This window comes from Geospiza fortis, unplaced genomic scaffold (genome assembly GCF_000277835.1).
Source record: "Geospiza fortis unplaced genomic scaffold, GeoFor_1.0 scaffold97, whole genome shotgun sequence".
NCBI lineage: Eukaryota > Metazoa > Chordata > Aves > Passeriformes > Thraupidae > Geospiza > Geospiza fortis.
In genome coordinates, this window is record NW_005054343.1 from 3,412,206 (window position 1) to 3,428,395 (window position 16,190).

The 16,190-nt window shown below is 57.5% G+C and overlaps 1 protein-coding gene across 1 annotated transcript; it reads right to left on the reverse strand.

Annotated features, from left to right (window-relative positions):
* Window positions 1-1,901: 1,901 nt before the first annotated feature.
* Window positions 1,902-11,993, reverse strand: FHOD1 (formin homology 2 domain containing 1). The gene is made up of 21 exons (XM_005422750.3): window positions 11,854-11,993; window positions 11,659-11,723; window positions 10,272-10,339; window positions 10,080-10,185; window positions 9,616-9,710; window positions 9,089-9,200; window positions 8,902-8,996; window positions 8,670-8,813; window positions 8,337-8,551; window positions 8,073-8,183; window positions 6,442-6,608; window positions 5,289-6,193; window positions 4,880-5,032; window positions 4,556-4,738; window positions 4,168-4,287; window positions 3,854-4,015; window positions 3,563-3,753; window positions 3,298-3,490; window positions 3,065-3,218; window positions 2,803-2,979; window positions 1,902-2,321 (listed from the first exon to the last, which is right to left on the reverse strand). Exons 1-21 carry the CDS (start codon window positions 11,991-11,993, stop codon window positions 2,239-2,241), a joined length of 3,639 nt encoding a protein of 1,212 aa, XP_005422807.2. The 3' UTR covers window positions 1,902-2,238.
* Window positions 11,994-16,190: the final 4,197 nt, after the last annotated feature.

Consider the following 16,190-nt stretch of genomic DNA (forward strand, 5'->3'; position numbering starts at 1 on the left):
TCGCTGCCTGGAACGGGGCCAGGGCAGGATGAGGGCCAGGGACAAGCCGTGGAGACACAGCTGATCACAGGGGACAGGAGCCTGTCCCCGCCGGCCAGACAAACAGCCAGGACCAAGGACACAGCTGTCATTCAACAGGAGACATGAAAGGGGCAGGCTGTGTCTCTGGGTGGGGGGAGCAGGGTGCAGCCCCGCCGGGTGCCAGCCGGGGGAAAACAACAAAATGAAGCCCGTTTTCGTTGGCGAGTCGCTGAAGAGCGGCGGGACGCGGGGCATCCTTTCGGGACGGGAAGAGTCCTTTAGGGTGGCCTCGCCTGCGTGTGGGAAGGAATGGAGGTGCTGGGTGACATGGGGTGCCCTGGCAGGGTCACTTCATCCCACCTCGAGAAGTCCACTGGGGGTGCAGCACCCCAACCCCATCTCTGTTGATGCTGCCTGAGGCCACATGTGTCCCAGGTCCCCACCAAGCCTTGTCTGACTGCCCCAAACCCCCCTCAGCTTGCAAAGGTGCCTCCAGCATCCTGCCACCCCCTCTCCTTCTCAGGGGTCACCTCTGCTGGTCATATTTTTGGCATAAATGACTTGTGCTGTGGCCAAGCCAAGCACTTCAGGCGCCGCTCAAGGGCAGCGTGTGTCCAGGGCCAAGCTGGGAATCCTCGAAATAACACCAAGGCTGAAAAAAAAAAGGTGGAAAAACCCAAACACATTGCCCTGCACCCTGCCTCAGTTTTCCCCAGCAAGCCCTCAGGACTAACAGTCCTGGGGCTGTGACATGTGCAATGTCATTTTAGGGACCTGGAGTAGGTGCAGGAGGTCAGGAAGATGCTTTCTCAGCCCCTTCTCCTTCCCCCTGTGGCTCATTGTTACCTGTCATAACCTCTTTGTCCTCTCTTTGCAGCCCCAAGTCAAGCACCCAGAGGCCACGAAAGCCAGACCATATCTTGAGGCACTTCTGGGACACTTGCAGCTCTCAGTGTGGCATCTTGCTGCTTTCAGGGCCACTCAGGAAGATCTCAGACACTGCAAGCTGAGGCAGGCTGGCATGTCCAGCCTTGTGGGAGAGGAACAACCCTGGGCAGAGATAGCCAGGAGGAAAAAGCTGCCCTGCCCGGTGGAGTTTTTCTTCATTCCTTGAAGGCCACAGAGACCTGCTGTGCGGGATTCAGGGCTGGAGGCAGCGCCAGGGCAGCGCCGAGGTGGAGCTGTCGTGATGGATGATGTGACACCATTCCCAAATGCCTCTACCACAGGTGAGAGTGCCCAGAGCACTGGCAGAGGGGGATGCTGAGAAATGGTACCCACTGTGAGGAGCATCGCACCCAGTGTGGGGTTTAATCTGTGTCTGGCATGGCAGGAGCCACACTGGGACAGGAGGTGGCAGGAACATCTCCCAGGCTCCCATGGGGACAGGCAGATGCTGGCCCTGGTGCATTTACAGGAACAGGCAGCCTGTCTTTGCCAAGCACTGGTATTTCTGAGGCTTGCAGCTGGGGGACACATGGCTGCTGTACCCAGGACCTGCTCCTAGAGGGGAACAACCACCCTGCCTCTGACCCACGTCTGGGTCTGGCTAAACACCCCCAGGAGATGTTTGTAAAGGAGAGGTGAAGTGTGAGACAATTTTACTGTGCTGTGGCCTTGTGCTCGAGCCACTGCTCCTGTCCTTGAGCATGCAGCCTTGAGCCTGGCAGCAGTCCTTGCTCCTTCTGGAAAAGTCCCCCAGCTGTCCTGGTACAGAGGGGATCATGCTGTTCCCAGAGGGACAATGGTGCCTACAAGCCACAGGGCTGGCTGAGTGCTTGCCCCAGGCAGCAGGGTTTGGGTTGCAGGAGAAGGGATACTGTCTTGGCCAGGGAGGGAGTATCACATCATTCTGGCCTCTCAGGTTCAGGAACAAGAGATGCTGGCAGCATATCAGATCATTTTATTGCCACAGCGGCCGTGGGCCAGACCCAGTTCCCAGAGGGGGTCTGAGTCCAGCCCCTTGACCGCTCTAATACTGTTGAGAAGATGAACCTCGAGCCTTCAAGCTGAGTGCTGAGCATCCTCCATCCCGGTCACCATGGAGCAGCTCTGGGCATCACTCCCATTCTGCTCCCTGCACCTCTGGGAACTGGAGGCCAGCAGGGAAAAGCGAGGTGAGGCCAAAGGCACAGAGTGTGCCTTTCCTGGGACTGCAGGGGCTGCCACCATGTCCTGCCCTGGGGCTGCTGGCAGTGGGGAGCAGCCAGAGCCCCCTCAAACCTCCATGCCAGGCACCCGTCCCAGGCCCAGGGCCTGCACCAGCTCCTCGGTGAGCCCGCTCTTCAGCGTCCGCCGCACTGCGGGAAGAGCAGAGTGTGGCACTGCCAGCACGAGCAGCACTGGCTGCCAGAGTCCCCACACATGGGGGCCTGCTCAGGCAGGGACAGGGTAATGGGGTGCACTGGCATGGACTGGTATCAGGGTGCATGGTGGGCTCCACATGGCAGGTCATGGGTGGCCCATGGGGAAGGAGCCAGACAGGGCATGGGAGCAAGGACACAAAGGACAAGGGACAGAGCACAGAGACATGGAGATGGAACAAGACAGCGATGGGGACAGAGATGAAAAGGAGTATGGGGATTGGGCAGAGCCTGGGAAGAGAGACGGGACAGGGCATGGCAAGAGAGACAAAGAGATGGGAAAGGGTAAGGAGATAGGGATACAGAGCTGGGAAAAAGCATCTGAGCAGGGACACAGACATGAAGATGGGACAGAATACAGGGACAGAGCGTGGAACAGAGATGGAACAGGGCATAAGGACACAGGGATGGGACTTACAGGACTTCCTATTGCCACGGGACCTCCTGCGCTCCTTGTTGGGGCAGGGTCGGGGATTGGGATTCTGTGTCACCGATTTCACCAGCTGGTCCATGATTTCATCTGAAGCATCATCAGGGGAGCTGGGAACATCCTCCTGGGCTGGAGAGCCCTGGGTCGGGGTGCCATGCCCTGTTCCTGCATGAGGACAATGAGGATGCTGGCACCAGTTGCTCCCAGCCAGCTGGGCATGTCTTGAGTTCCTCTGCCATCCTGCTCCTACCCTGGCTGGCTCGGCTGCGGCGGGCAGGGATATCTGTGAGGGAGGTCAGCAGAATCTTCATGCTCTCATGACCCGCTTCCATCTGCTCCCTGGGGCTGCTGGACACCACGGCAGGCGGCAGAACTGCCTCGGCAATGCCGGAGAATTTCTCAGTCTGAAATGGGAGGAGAGGTCAGTGTTGGGGACATGGGGGGCGTCACCTCCTGGTGGCACGCAGGCAAGCGTCCCCGTACCTCGGTGATGAGCCGGCCCCGGGTTTTGTTGCGCTCGCGGTGGGCGGCGCGTTTCTTCTGCTGCTGCAGCACGCGCTCCCGGCAGGTGCGGTACTCCAGGGCGAACTCCTGCAGCAGTTTGCAGATGGATGTCACCTTCACATCCCGCACCGTGCTCGCTGGGTACCCCAGGTACAGCAGGAAGGAGTGAAACCTACGGGAACATCCGTCACGGAGGGCCACCAACAGGACTGCAAGGTTCCTGCTGTGTCCCCAAGCCACCAACCTGTTGAGGACACGCCTGTGCACCACCTTCAGGACGATGATGCGCTGGGTGCTGTCCTTGAGGAACTCTGTCAGCTTGGTCTTCAGCACTGGCTTGGTCTCATGCTTGGCAATCACCTTTAGGTTGTGCCAGGAGGCCCTGCACCTCCGCTCCAGCTGCACCAGGCTGTTGGCCAGCTCTTCAAAGTCAATCTGGAAGAGTGAGGTGTCAGTCCTTAGCCATGCTGGTGTAGCTGGGCAGCCACAGGACCCACAGCCTCCCCCTGCCCAGGTGTCACCTGCCTTGCCTCACCTTGGCGGAGCGGGTGATGGAGGCAATTTCTGAGTAGAGGTCAGTGGTTTCTGGGAACTTCTCTACCACCATCTGGCAGAGATGGTAGAGCAGGGACTGCCGGTGCACTGTGTCCTTCACTTCCGAGACCTTCTCCAGGTAGCCGAGCTCAAAGCCTCTGGTCTGAAACCCAATGGACTCAGCAGGGACTCTCATCCCTACTCCAGCAGACCTCCAGTCTGCAGATCCACTGGGTCCCCACCAGCACCTCCCAGCTCCCCACAGACCCTTCTGGGTGCCCACAAACCATGGCTGGTCCTCACCCTGCTCCTCACCTGGGAACCATTCAAGAAGTTGCCCATCGCCAGCAGCGTGGCTAAGATGCACTTGAATGTGTGATTTCTGGCCAGCTGCTCCATGCCTACCTTCAGATCAAAGAGCGGCTCTGCGATCTCCTGGGTGAGGGGAGAAGCAGGGGTGAGATCCCTTGGCCACTCTCTCTCTTGGGAGCTTCAGCATTCACCCACGAGGACAACCACCTCCTGATCAATCCAAGCCCATGCTTGCCTTGGGGATCTGCAGCCCATCCCCAGCCATGCTGGGGCACCTCCCGTGTTTGGATATGACTGGTCCTCACCAGAAACATGCTTGGCTCAGTGCTTAGCACTGCTGGGGTGTCAGCAGTGGGAGGGCAGAGGGGAGATGGGGTACATGGCTCCGTACCTGCTCCAGGCTCTCATAGTCCAGCTTGAAGGCCCAGAGCTGGAGCCTGGCCGTGAGGTCACTGATGGAAGACAGGGAGAGCAGGAACTGCTCTGCAGAGCCCAAAGGCACATCAGGATTGGCCAACTGGGCCTCCTGGATCTTCTGTTTTTCCTCCTCAGTTGGGACCATGGTTAGGATTTTCTAGAGCAGGGAAAGAGGGATATGTCAGACTCCATATGTAGGATGTGTCACTCCAGGCATCATGGCATGGATGTCTCCCAGCCTGGGGAAATGACCTGCTGAGGACCTCAGAGGAGCTGAGCCTGCTTCTCTTGTGCTCACCTCAATCCCTTCTTTACTGACTGCAAACTCATCGAAGTTGAGCACGGCTGTCTTGATTATATGGACGGGTGGTAGCACAGTGAGGCCAATGTTGATGGCATTGCTCCTCTTGGGGTCCAACACCACCACCACCTTCTTCCCATCAATGGCTTTCTGCAAAGAGGACAGGATGGATGGGGATAGCCAGGCAAAGGGCTCACCTTCATGAACTTATGAACACAGGGAACCAAACACAGATGAGGCAGTGAGCCAAACCAAATCTGTGCACTGCCCATAATCATCCCCACTGAGCCTCCAGGCTTCTGGTGCCCATCCTTGAGATCGGGTAGGGATAACAGGCTCCCCACAGGAACCCACAGCCTTCCTCCCACCCCTCAATGCCCCTTGGCCAATGGATGCCAAGTGGTACCTTTGAGGTTGGCGCTTCCTTTGACCGTGACTCAAAGAGATGCTCCAGTTTCGCAGTATTGACCTCGACATTCTGCAGGGATGCCCAAAGTGTCCCCTGGCCAAACCTGCCAGTCCCCACAGTGCCATCCAGCTGCTTCAGCTCCTTCCAGAAGAGCTTCACTGTCCTCTTCTTCTTGGCCTCAGAGGGGCCATCTGTTGTTGAGGGACCTGGCAGCCCTGGTGCGGGTGGGCAGCCGGGGACTGCAGGAGGTGGAGGTGGTGGTGGTGGTGGTGGGCAACCAGGGAGGGCAGGAGGTGGAGGAGGTGGTGGTGGGCAACCAGGGAGGGCAGGAGGTGGAGGTGGTGGTGGTGGGCAACCAGGGAGGGCAGGAGGTGGTGGAGGGGGAGCCATGAATGTTCCAGCACTCATTGCTTCAATTCCAGGATGGAGGAAAGACCCATTGGTCATTGGCCCTGTGTCCAGGATGTCAAAATCTTCTTCTTCCCCCAAGTCAGTAAAGTCCATGTCCTTGATCTTCAGCTGCACAGGGATGGTCTCCAGGCGTTCCCATGTCAGCTCTGTGTCCTTTTTGATGGGCATCATCCCAGTGTTCTCCAGCTTCTGTGTGTGGGTCTCATCATCTATGCTGGACATGGCACGTACCAGCTTGGCATGGGCGCTGGCTACTGGCCCGTCTGGAGCCCTGCCACGGGGCCAGGCACTCTCCTGCTCCTGGCTGCTGCTTCCCTTGGTGTCCATCTCCACCTCACCCTGGATCTGGGGGGATAAAGGTATTTCATGGAACACCTTCTCCCTCCCTGACTCTGAGGAGCCCTTGGCATAGAGCATGTCCAGCATAAACTTGGTGTCAGAGGAGATGGTGCTGCAGGAGTCAGTGATGTCAGATCGAGCCAAACAAGACCCTGCAGGGAGAGAGGGAGAAGCTGGAATAATCTGCTTGGAGGGGGCAGGTGGTGCTGGCTCAGTGTAGAGTTGGAGTCCTGCTCTGCAGTGAGGTGTGCTCAGATGCCAGCATTTTGAGCAAGGAGGTACGACCAGCTCCTCCAATGTTCTGTGTCACAGATACAGGCATGGGATGAGGATTGAGGGGCCACTAATCCCCACCCAGGGACCCAGATGAGCTGGGAACACACACCCTGGCAGCACCTACTTATGCTGTGTGGCTCCATCCCGGGATCAGAGGTGCCATGGTCTCTTTCCCATGCAAGTGCAGTAGGATGCTCTAGTGTAGTATCGCTGAGGACATCGAGCCGTCCCTTGGCCATGGAAGAGATCTTCTCCTTCTGGGCTGCAGCCAGGTTCTCCAAAAAGCGAGCTCTGCAAGATGGGGTGGATGTTGGCCAAAAGCAAAGCAGGGATGGGGACAATAGGGACAACCAGCAAACCACGCCATGCCACACTGCACAGCAAGTCCCACAGCACAGAAACCTCCTGCGCTGGCCACACCTCATTGGGGACACCAAGGATTCAACCTCCTCTGAGCCCTGCAGAGAGAGGTGATGGCCCCACGGCTGTGCCAACAGGGTGCTGCTGTCACCAGTTGGTCACAACAGACCTGGTGCTCACTGCAATCCTCATCCAAAAGCTGCAAAACCCAGGAAGGCACCAAGGCAGAGACTTGAGGGCATGATCCTGCTCCTCACGCCCTGTGTGGCCAGAGCCCAGATACCTCCAGCCAGGTACCACTCCAAGGAAGCGCATGCCTGGAGACACACGCATGCCTCTACTTACTCAAACTTCTTCAAAATAGGCTTGTCCCCATGCAAGGAGGGGGCATCCTCCCGCCTGAGGGAAAACAGGGGTTAGCCCCCACTGCTGGCAGTCCCCCCGGGGCTTGTGCATCCTGCACACACCCACCTGGCAGCCCTCCAGCATGAAACCCTTGCCCCATGGTCCCAGGGTTCACAGGGAGCCAGGAGAGGCCTGGCAAGTCCCCTCTGGCCCAGGCACCACATGGCATCGGGTGCTGGAGAGATGGGACATTGTCCATCACCTGGAGTGGGCTGTGCCACCCCCAGCAAGGACACCTCACCCCAAAGCAGGGATCAGAGCATGCCACATCCTGTGGGGTGATGGGGAGGGGGTTGGGGTCCCACAGGTAGGACTTGAAGGGGAGAGGCAATGGATGGGGGCAGCAAGGTGAGTGCAAGTGACTGCTCCCCCAGAGCATCATAGGATAGGGCAAGGGAGAATTAATAGGACATTAAGCTGAAAGAGAGTAGGTTTAAATTGGGTATTAGGAAGAAATTCTTCCCTGTGAGGGTGGTGAGACACTGGCATAGGTTGCCCAGAGAAGCTGTGGATGCCCCATCCCTGTAAGACCAGGCTGAATGCTTTAAGCAATCTAGTGGAAGCATTGGAACTAGATGATTTTTAAGATCCCTTTCAACCCAAACTATTCCAGGTGCTATGATTCTATGATCATGCTGGGAGGGAGCATGCACATGCAGAGCCAAGCACTTACCAGACAGGGGCAGTTTGGTGCAGCCTGCAAAAGGAAAGACAGAAAGAGTGGGCAGAGGAGAGGGCAAGCGTGGGCAGAGAGGAGAATGAGGAGCTGGAGCAGAGCTGTGCATGCCCAAAGGATGCCTTGGAGCCCTTGGCCAGACCCTTTGATACCTGCTGCCCCCTCATACATCTCTCCAGCTCCAGTGCCCTCCCAGACTGTTTCCCCAAGGGCAAAGGCAGAGTGTGCCCTGGGATGGACACACCTCATGCTCCTGGGAGCCCACCCTGCTGCCCTGGGGGACCTCCATGCCCCCAGCCCCCCCTGCTCCTCACTTGTAGACGCTGCGCTCTCCTGGGCCCAGGGGCTGCTCCTTCTCAGCCGGGGGGGAGGCCAGGGCCAGCCGCACGCTGGATGTGCTGTTGTAGATGCTGGTGGGACAGGGTCTGGAAGAAGTTGACAGGGACTGAGAGCAGGTCCCACAGGACTGCTCTCCACCCTCACACCAGCAATGGATCCAAGTGCTGCTTATGCGGCATCTCGGTGTCTTCACCATCCCAGGATCATCCCCACCACAGACCACCTCCAGCTGCACTTACTCTGCTGGGCTGCTTGGTGCAGGGATAGGTGGGGTGTCCTCAGCTGGGGGCTCCTTTGGAGTGTCAGGAGACCCCAGCAGTGGCTGGGCATCGGCACTGGGATCCTGGGAGCCACCCTGGGATCTCCACCCACGCCGGCCCTCGTCTGTCCTCCTCCGCTCTTTGCGTCCCCCTGAGGGCGGCTCTTCCACATCATCCTCCAGCTTGAGAGCACTCTGTGGAGGGACCAGGGGCATGGCACCGGGCACAGCAGCATCCCTGCCACCCCATGCACTCACCCTCCCTGCTGGAGGCAGGTGGCACATGGCCAGATCCTGCTGGAGCCCCGCTCACCTCATAGATTGTGAACTGCTGCTTCAAGTCGAGGTCGGTGCCCTTGCTGCCCAGGTACTGCTGCACCACCTGCTCCATGCCCTGCTGCTCCAGGCAGTCGGTCACATCATAGAAGGTGTCCTGGTCTGGGAGGGCTGCCAGCGTCTGGGCAGAATCAGAGGGATGCTGCTGGCACTGTGGTGACCCACACTGAGCCCCAGCAGTGTGGCACCACGGGGACACCCCCACAGACCTTGTTGATCAGTGTCATGGTGAACACCAGCAGCTCCGTGTCAGCCCCGTTGCGCTGCTCTAGGATGGCCATTAAGTTGGACCACGGACAGGCACCTGGGAAAAGAGGCATGAACAGGTGACATGCAGGCTGGGAGGGGACACTGTCCCCCAGCAGGGACCTTGCAGGAGGCTGGAGCTGCGCTCACCTCTCGCCTGGTCCACGGCATTGACGGCGCGGATGAGCAGCAAGGCGTTGGGCTCTGTGTACTCCACAAACACCAGGAGCAGCTTCAGTGCCATCTTCACCACCAGGCGAAACTGGGACAAGGGATGGCAGATGGGACAGCAGCAGTGACAGGGGCCTGCCAGCATGCTGCTGGAGCACTGTGGGGTGGCTGTGCCCATGCCCCAGGACTGGGAGCTTTGTCGTGGGGCCAGGGACCTGCAGCTGTGAGGCTGATGGCTGAGAGGCACTGGGAAGGGACCTGGAGCAGGAGTGTCTTACTCAAGCTCTGTGCCTGGGAATGTGGTCACATCAGGATAGGGAGGTCTGCAGATCCTGGGTGGCTTCCAGAAGGCTGGGAGCAGGACCCAACACAAGCAAAGGTACCAGGGTACCAAGCCCAGAGGCAGAGAGTGAAGCACATCCTCTGAGGGATAGTTCAAGGGGACAAGCAGGGAAGGGGATGCAGTGGAGGGCACAGGCAGCCCCCCAAGAGCAACAGGCACTCACTGGGCTTCCTGACAGCGTGTACAGCCACTGGACAGTCTCGTTGTGGTTGATGACACCCAGCATCCCATCCACGAAGAGCATGATCTGGCTCAAGGCTGCAAGGCAGAGTGGGCAGGCTGATGCTGCAGCAGGCAGGGGTTGGGAATTCCCATTCCTGCACAGCATCACTGCAGCAAGGGCAATGTCTGCTGGGAAGGCAGAGTAGCCCTGGCAGACTTTGTGGCTTGCCCGCCCTGAGTGCCAGCCTTCGTCCCTGGGGACAAGCACAGAATCCTGGAATGCTTTGGGTTGGAAGGGACCTTAAAGACCCATTCCAACTCCCCTGCCACAGGCAGGGACACCTTTCATTAGACCAGGTTGCATAAAAGACCCATCCAACCTGGCCTTGAACACTTCCAGGGATGGGGCATCCACAGCTTCTTTAGGGAACCTGCTCCAGAGGTGCCCTGTGCCCAAATACCAACCCCGGAGGATGTAATTCTGGTAGTTCTGGTCAGCCTCTGTCCCCACTTTGATCAGGCATGTCAACCCCTCCAGGTTCACAAACTCTGGCACCAGGTCCTTGTCCTCCTGTGGGGAGAAGGCCAAGTGTTACTGCAGTGTGGCAGCCAGCCCTGGGGGAGCCCCTGTCCCCCACCGCACCAGCATCACCTCACCTGGAAGAGCTGCTTCAGGGAGAAGAGGGACCTCCGCAGCGCGGGCCCCCGTGAGTTGTACAGCTTCTCTGGGAGGAGAGATGTGGTGTGAGTGGCTCATTGCTGAACTGGGGCTCCCAAACACTCCCAGCTTCCTGGGAAAGCCCCTCATCCTGACTTATCGTGATCCTGATCTCCGTGCCATCACCCCAGCATTGCCCTGGCTGTGGGACACACTGGCTGGGAGCAGCTGCTCTACCACAACTACATATTTCAGCCCTTCCACTTTCCTATTTCCTTTTTTTTTGCCCTCTTTTTCTGACCAGCAATGACACAAATATCCCCTCTGGTTTCCTTTGCAGAACCTAAACAGGAACACAGGCAAGAGCTTGAGCTACTTTTAGCCATCCCTCCCTGGGCACAGCCATGCCATGGTTCCAAAGCTCCCAGCAGCCCCAGAGCTTGGGAAAAAATACAGGACGGGGATCGGAAAGCCAGTAGTGTGACACAGGTTGCTCAGGGACAGGACTGTCACTGGGGTGGAGACTATGTGCTTATGGGGGTGTGCCTGCAGGCAGGAGCCAGCGTGGAGCAGCCAGGGCATTGGGAAGCTGGAAGGCCCCATGAAGACACCAAGGCCATTGGGAACCAGCACTTCCCACGTGCAAAAACTGAGTTAGCCACACATCCCAACTTATTTGGGTCAGGCTTAGAGCTGCAACAAGCCAAAAACAAGATGTCCAAGTAGTCCTCCAGATATGCCCTGTAAAACACAGTGTCCCGGCAGCCTCCTCCACTTGCTTATCAGCTTGTCAGATCTGGGAGGGAAGGCAGAGCTGCTGGGAGGAAAAGCAGAAGAGCTCAGAGCTCAGACAGAGCCTGGGAACTGCTGGCAAAGAGCACGACCATGACCCTGACCCCGGGCTTCCTGCCCCTTCCTGCATGGTTCAGCTGCAGCCCTGCACAGTCAGCTGATGCCCATCTGGCATCACTCTGCTCAGTGCTTGTTTTCCCCCTGCCAAAGACAAAAAAAAGGCTCAAGACTCCTGAATATTTTGCAGGACCTCAGAGCAGGCTGCCTGAACCATGGCAGCACTTTCTGCTGCGCAAGAGCCCTTTGTTTATGTCTTCACAGCTATATTTAGAGCTTGCCTGAGTGACCCAGAATAACTGCAGTGGGTGGTGGGCTCCCAGCCCAAGAGGCAGAAGTCCTGATCTCTGAGGATGGAGGGGATTAACCCAATGGATACCCCACGAGATCCCCGGATCTCTGGGAGGGGTTATGGGGTGGAAGCAGCCCTCTCCATCACAAAACCCTGGCCAGAGCTGACTGCAGAGGCCAAACCTCCCCCATGCAGGGCAGTGGAGCTGCTGGACCAGGCTGGAGGAGGGAGCAGCCCCGACTCACCGATGATGGCGTGGACTCGGACGGAGAGCTGCGTGCGCAGGATCAGCGTCGGTCGTCTCCCCTTCCTAAGGTGAAGAAAATGTGCTGTGAGTGCTGCAGTGGGATCACCCCAGCCCCTGGCTCCTTGCCCATGGTGTGCACACACCTGTGGGGTCCCTGTGTCCACACAGGGCTCAGGTGCCCCATGTGCCCTACCTGACCTCCTCATAGAAACCCTCCAGATCATCCTTCTGTTCCAGCAGGGATAAGTCAAGGTCCAGGTAGTGTCCAGAGGGTGAGACCTGCAGCGTGCAGTCCTCCAGCTGGGGATGCAGACAGCAAGGCTGAGTGCCCATGCCCAACACAGCCCTACAGGCTCCCAAAGCATTCCCAGGTCACCCTCCCACCAACACCAAACTCAGTTGGCAGACACATCCTGCAGTGGGGTGGCATGTCCCACCTGTCCCCAGCCACTGGCTCTTCAGGGAGATGTCCCAGCACCTTCTGCCTCAGCCTGGTGCTGATTGTGGAGAAACATGGAGCCCCAGGCTGGAAAAGGCTGAGTGAGGGCGGTCCTGCCAGCACTGAGCTCCTTGGCAATGCCTGGGTGGGAACCATGGCAAGAGGTTGATTGGCTCCCTGGGGCTCCCCTTAGTCAGCAGGGGCTCAGCTGGGGCAGGATCCATCTCCTCCCAAGGCTGGCAAATTGCCCCTGCCTGCAGGGACTGGGTTTGAGGGAACTGTTGGGCACTCAGCCCAGGCAGGGACCCCCCAAAGCAGTGCAAATCCCTGGGATGTGCCCTGGCTGACACACCCTCTGACTCAGCCCAGAGCCACGTGGCATCTTCGATCAGAATTTGGATAAGCACAGCTCTGAGACAAGGCTGGGGCAAGGGGCACCTTCCCAGAAGGTCCATGCACAGCACCCATGGTGCACAGCACCCACAAAGTCCTGAGGTACCCTGGAGCCAGCAGCACCCCACAGCACCCAGGCAGGTCCTCTGGGACACGGCAATTCACCCTCCAGGCACGAGCAGAAGCAGAGGGAGGGCAGTGCCAGCACCCTGCCTCCCCTGCACATCTGGATCTGTTCCTAAAGCACTTGCAACTCCTGTGCCCCACCCTCTCCCTGCTCAACCCATCTCCAAGGAACACATCTGCAGGGCAGGAACTGAGGACGGGGGATAAAACCCCATTATTAAAGCTGCTCTTGTGCAAACAAGAGCAAGCAGCAATAGGGGAGAGAAGTGGGGATCCATCAGCCATCTAAAACCTCACCTCAATTTCAACCCCAAATTGCAAAAGCTTCAAGCACAGTCCTGTGGCTGAGGAGCTCAGATGGGAACAGCCACAACTGCTCTGCCTTTCCCATCAATGCCTTTCCCCACTGTGGCCCTGGAGATCCCACAGCTGTACTGGGTATGGCTCCTGTGTTTCACTGGGGTTCCTTTCCATGACATTCCCATCTCCTTGCATCCCAGCATTGGGCACAAGCTCACACATATGAATTCACTGTGAGTGTGACTTTAATACCACAGGGTAAAGTCAAATGACACATTAATTGAAGTAATCAACATGGGCAATTTGGCAGGGCACTGTTGTTGGGCTGGACATTGCTGGCCACGCCAGCCAGCCATGGCAATGTGCAGCAAACACAGGCTTGGCAAACACAGCACCTGGCACTGGGCAGGTACTCCTGGCTGCCAGCTCTGCCTTCACAGCGTGAGTCCCTGACACTGACCCCACACAGGGTTTGCTCACTGGGGAATGCTTCAATTCCTCCACTGGGACAGGCTGTCCTGCATCCCTGCATCGACCTGGACATCCCTGCATCCAACCAGCCAATTCCTGCATGCTCCTGGGCATCCTCCCAGACATGTCTGTATCCTCCTGGCCACCCCTGCATCCCCACTGGCACCTCTGCCAGCCTCCTGGGCATCCCTCAGGCATCCCCGCATCCACCCAGGCACTCTAAGTCAGCAAAGAGCAAACCACCCCAGTAAAATAGCCTTGCCTTCTCTGGGCTGCCACAGCCCCAGCAAGCCAGAGTTAACATCCCCAGCTCCTCTGGGGCTGGTGACATGTCCCAGCTGTGGGGAGAGGCCAAGCCCTTGGGAGCTGACCCCGCGTATTTCCCGTGTGAGCTTGGCAATGTTTCCCACTAGGGATGCTCCAGGCCCTGGGCCCTGGCTTGGCTGTGGCCTCCCTGGGGATGGGGAGAGGCTGTCCCAGGCTCCTGCAGCCCTGCCAAAAATCCTGGGCAGCACTTCCACACCAGGGAGCAGCAGCTGCCCCAGGGCCAGGGGTTATTCAGACAAGGGGTTTATACCCTGGAGGATCAAGCTGGGGTCTCAGTGTCATGGTGCTGGGGGCAGCAAGTTGGGGTCACAGGTTACTGACAGCTCCCAGTGCAGTGTGGCTCTGATTCATCTGTCTCCTGCCTCATAAACCATTACAAAATGAGCCAGACTTTGAGGGCAATGGGGACTTGAGGGCAAAGCAGAGCTGGGAGAGGAGAGTGTCCCACGCTCACACATCCAGCCTGTGGCTCCTGGGAGTCCCAGCCACCCTGCAGCAGGATGGATGTCCTTCACCCATTCACAGTGAGGTTCTGGGGTTTTGCTGAGGACAGGATGCTTGTGCCAGCCCTGATGTGGAACAAGGAGCCACAACCTGGAAAAGGATTCTGTCTGTGTTGAGTGCCCCATCCCTGGAAGTGTTCAAGGCCAGGTTGGATGGGACTTGGAACAAGAGGTCTAATGGAAGGTGTTCCTGCCCATGGCAGTGGGGTGGAACAAGATGATTCCTTTAAGTCCCTTCAAATCCAAACCATTCCAGGATTCAATGGGGGTGTGATGGAAACCTCTTCACCTCCAATATGGAGACATCATCCATGCACAGACGAACTCACACTCCCCACCACAGCATAACATTTTCCTGCTCACCCCTATCACAGCATCCCCACATGCTCCAAGGCCAGGCAACAAATATCCTCTTTATCTGCCAGCAAAGGAAACACTTGTACCACTTTTACCCCCTTTATAACACTTTCTTTTTGCAGTAACCACAATTTCTCAGCATTGCTGCAGCTCTTCTAGAAAGGCTGTGGGGAAACTACAGGAAAAATATATTATTTAAATATAGTAGGCAGCAGTTAAACACAAGGCACTGACAGGTCAGAAAGCACGGGCATCACCAGCTGCTGCTCTTCCTCTCAAAACACACAGGGGCTGATGGTTTGTAGAGTTACACGAGCCACAGGGCCCACCCCAACCTCAACCCCATCCCAACCTCAAACCCCAGCCAAGCACATTCACCACAGTTTAGTTGCAGAGTTAAGAGGGGTGTCCTTTGCCAGGGCACCCTGGTGTTTGTCCACTCCTGCATGATGGATAGCAGCAAGTGGATGAGAACATTGCCACTGCCTTATCATGGGGGCAGGAAATAATACCCAAGCCACGAGGGATCTCTGGAGGTCACCCAGAGTCGGCCCAGAAGTGCAAACTTGCTTCCCTCTGGAAGCTCCTCCAGCTGGGCTCATTGCTCATTAACAGATCTCTTGCTGTTCATCAACAGACGTGTGGCAGCGGGAGCAGCCCAGTCCCAGGCAGCAGTTGGTGTCCTGGAAAAGCCATGGCACGAGTGCCTGGCTGCAGCTCCCTTCCTGGGATCCATGCAAGGATGGTACTGGGAGCTGGGGAGTGCTGGGGGCTGCTGAGCACCAACACTCAGTGCTGCTGACCCCTCCTCACTGCTTTCGTACCATCCAGGGGTGAAGTGGGGCAAAGACCCTCACCAAAGCCCTCCTCAAGCCTGTTAGGAAACAGAGGGCAACAGGGCTGTGGGATGGGGATTGCTCACTTCACACACAGAGATTGCCCCACCGGCACCTCTATGGAGTACAAGAGCTCTCAGCAAGTTTATGGCACTAAGGCCAGTGAACTGTTTGCTCGTCCCAGATTTCCGGGGGAGGAAGGAGAATGCAAAACTCTAGCCTGATGGGTTTTGCAATTGTTTGGAAAAATCCCCAGATTCAGAGGTGAGACAATGCTCAAGGGAGCCACAGGGGTGTTTGGGGACTTAAAGGACAGCCAAAAAAACCTGCCCTGTCAAAACCTGCCTGCAGAGGTTCAGAGAATGGCCACGCCCTGCCCAAGCATCACCCAAGGGTACTAGAAAAATGCTGGAAATCGGAGAAGATAGTATCAGCCTGGAGGCAAACAATGCAGCAGCAGCAAACAAAGCAGGAAGGTATTTCCAAGCACAAACACTTCCCGGAGAGCATGAAAAAGTCATCAGTGACAGGTCCTGTTCAGGGAGAGGAAGCACCAAGGGTGTCATGGGGCAGGACAGGCTATTCAAGGCAGTGGTGCTTGCACCAAAAACCTCTTGCTCATCATCTCTAAGCTGTTCCCAGCACAGGGAGCTGCTTAGCTGGGCCCAGCAAGGGTAGGGCTCAGCTGCTCTGCCATGGCAGCTCATCCCCTGGGTGCCTGTGGCTCAATCTTTCTCCAACTATGAGGGTACCCCAGCCCAGCTCCCTCCTGGCTGCT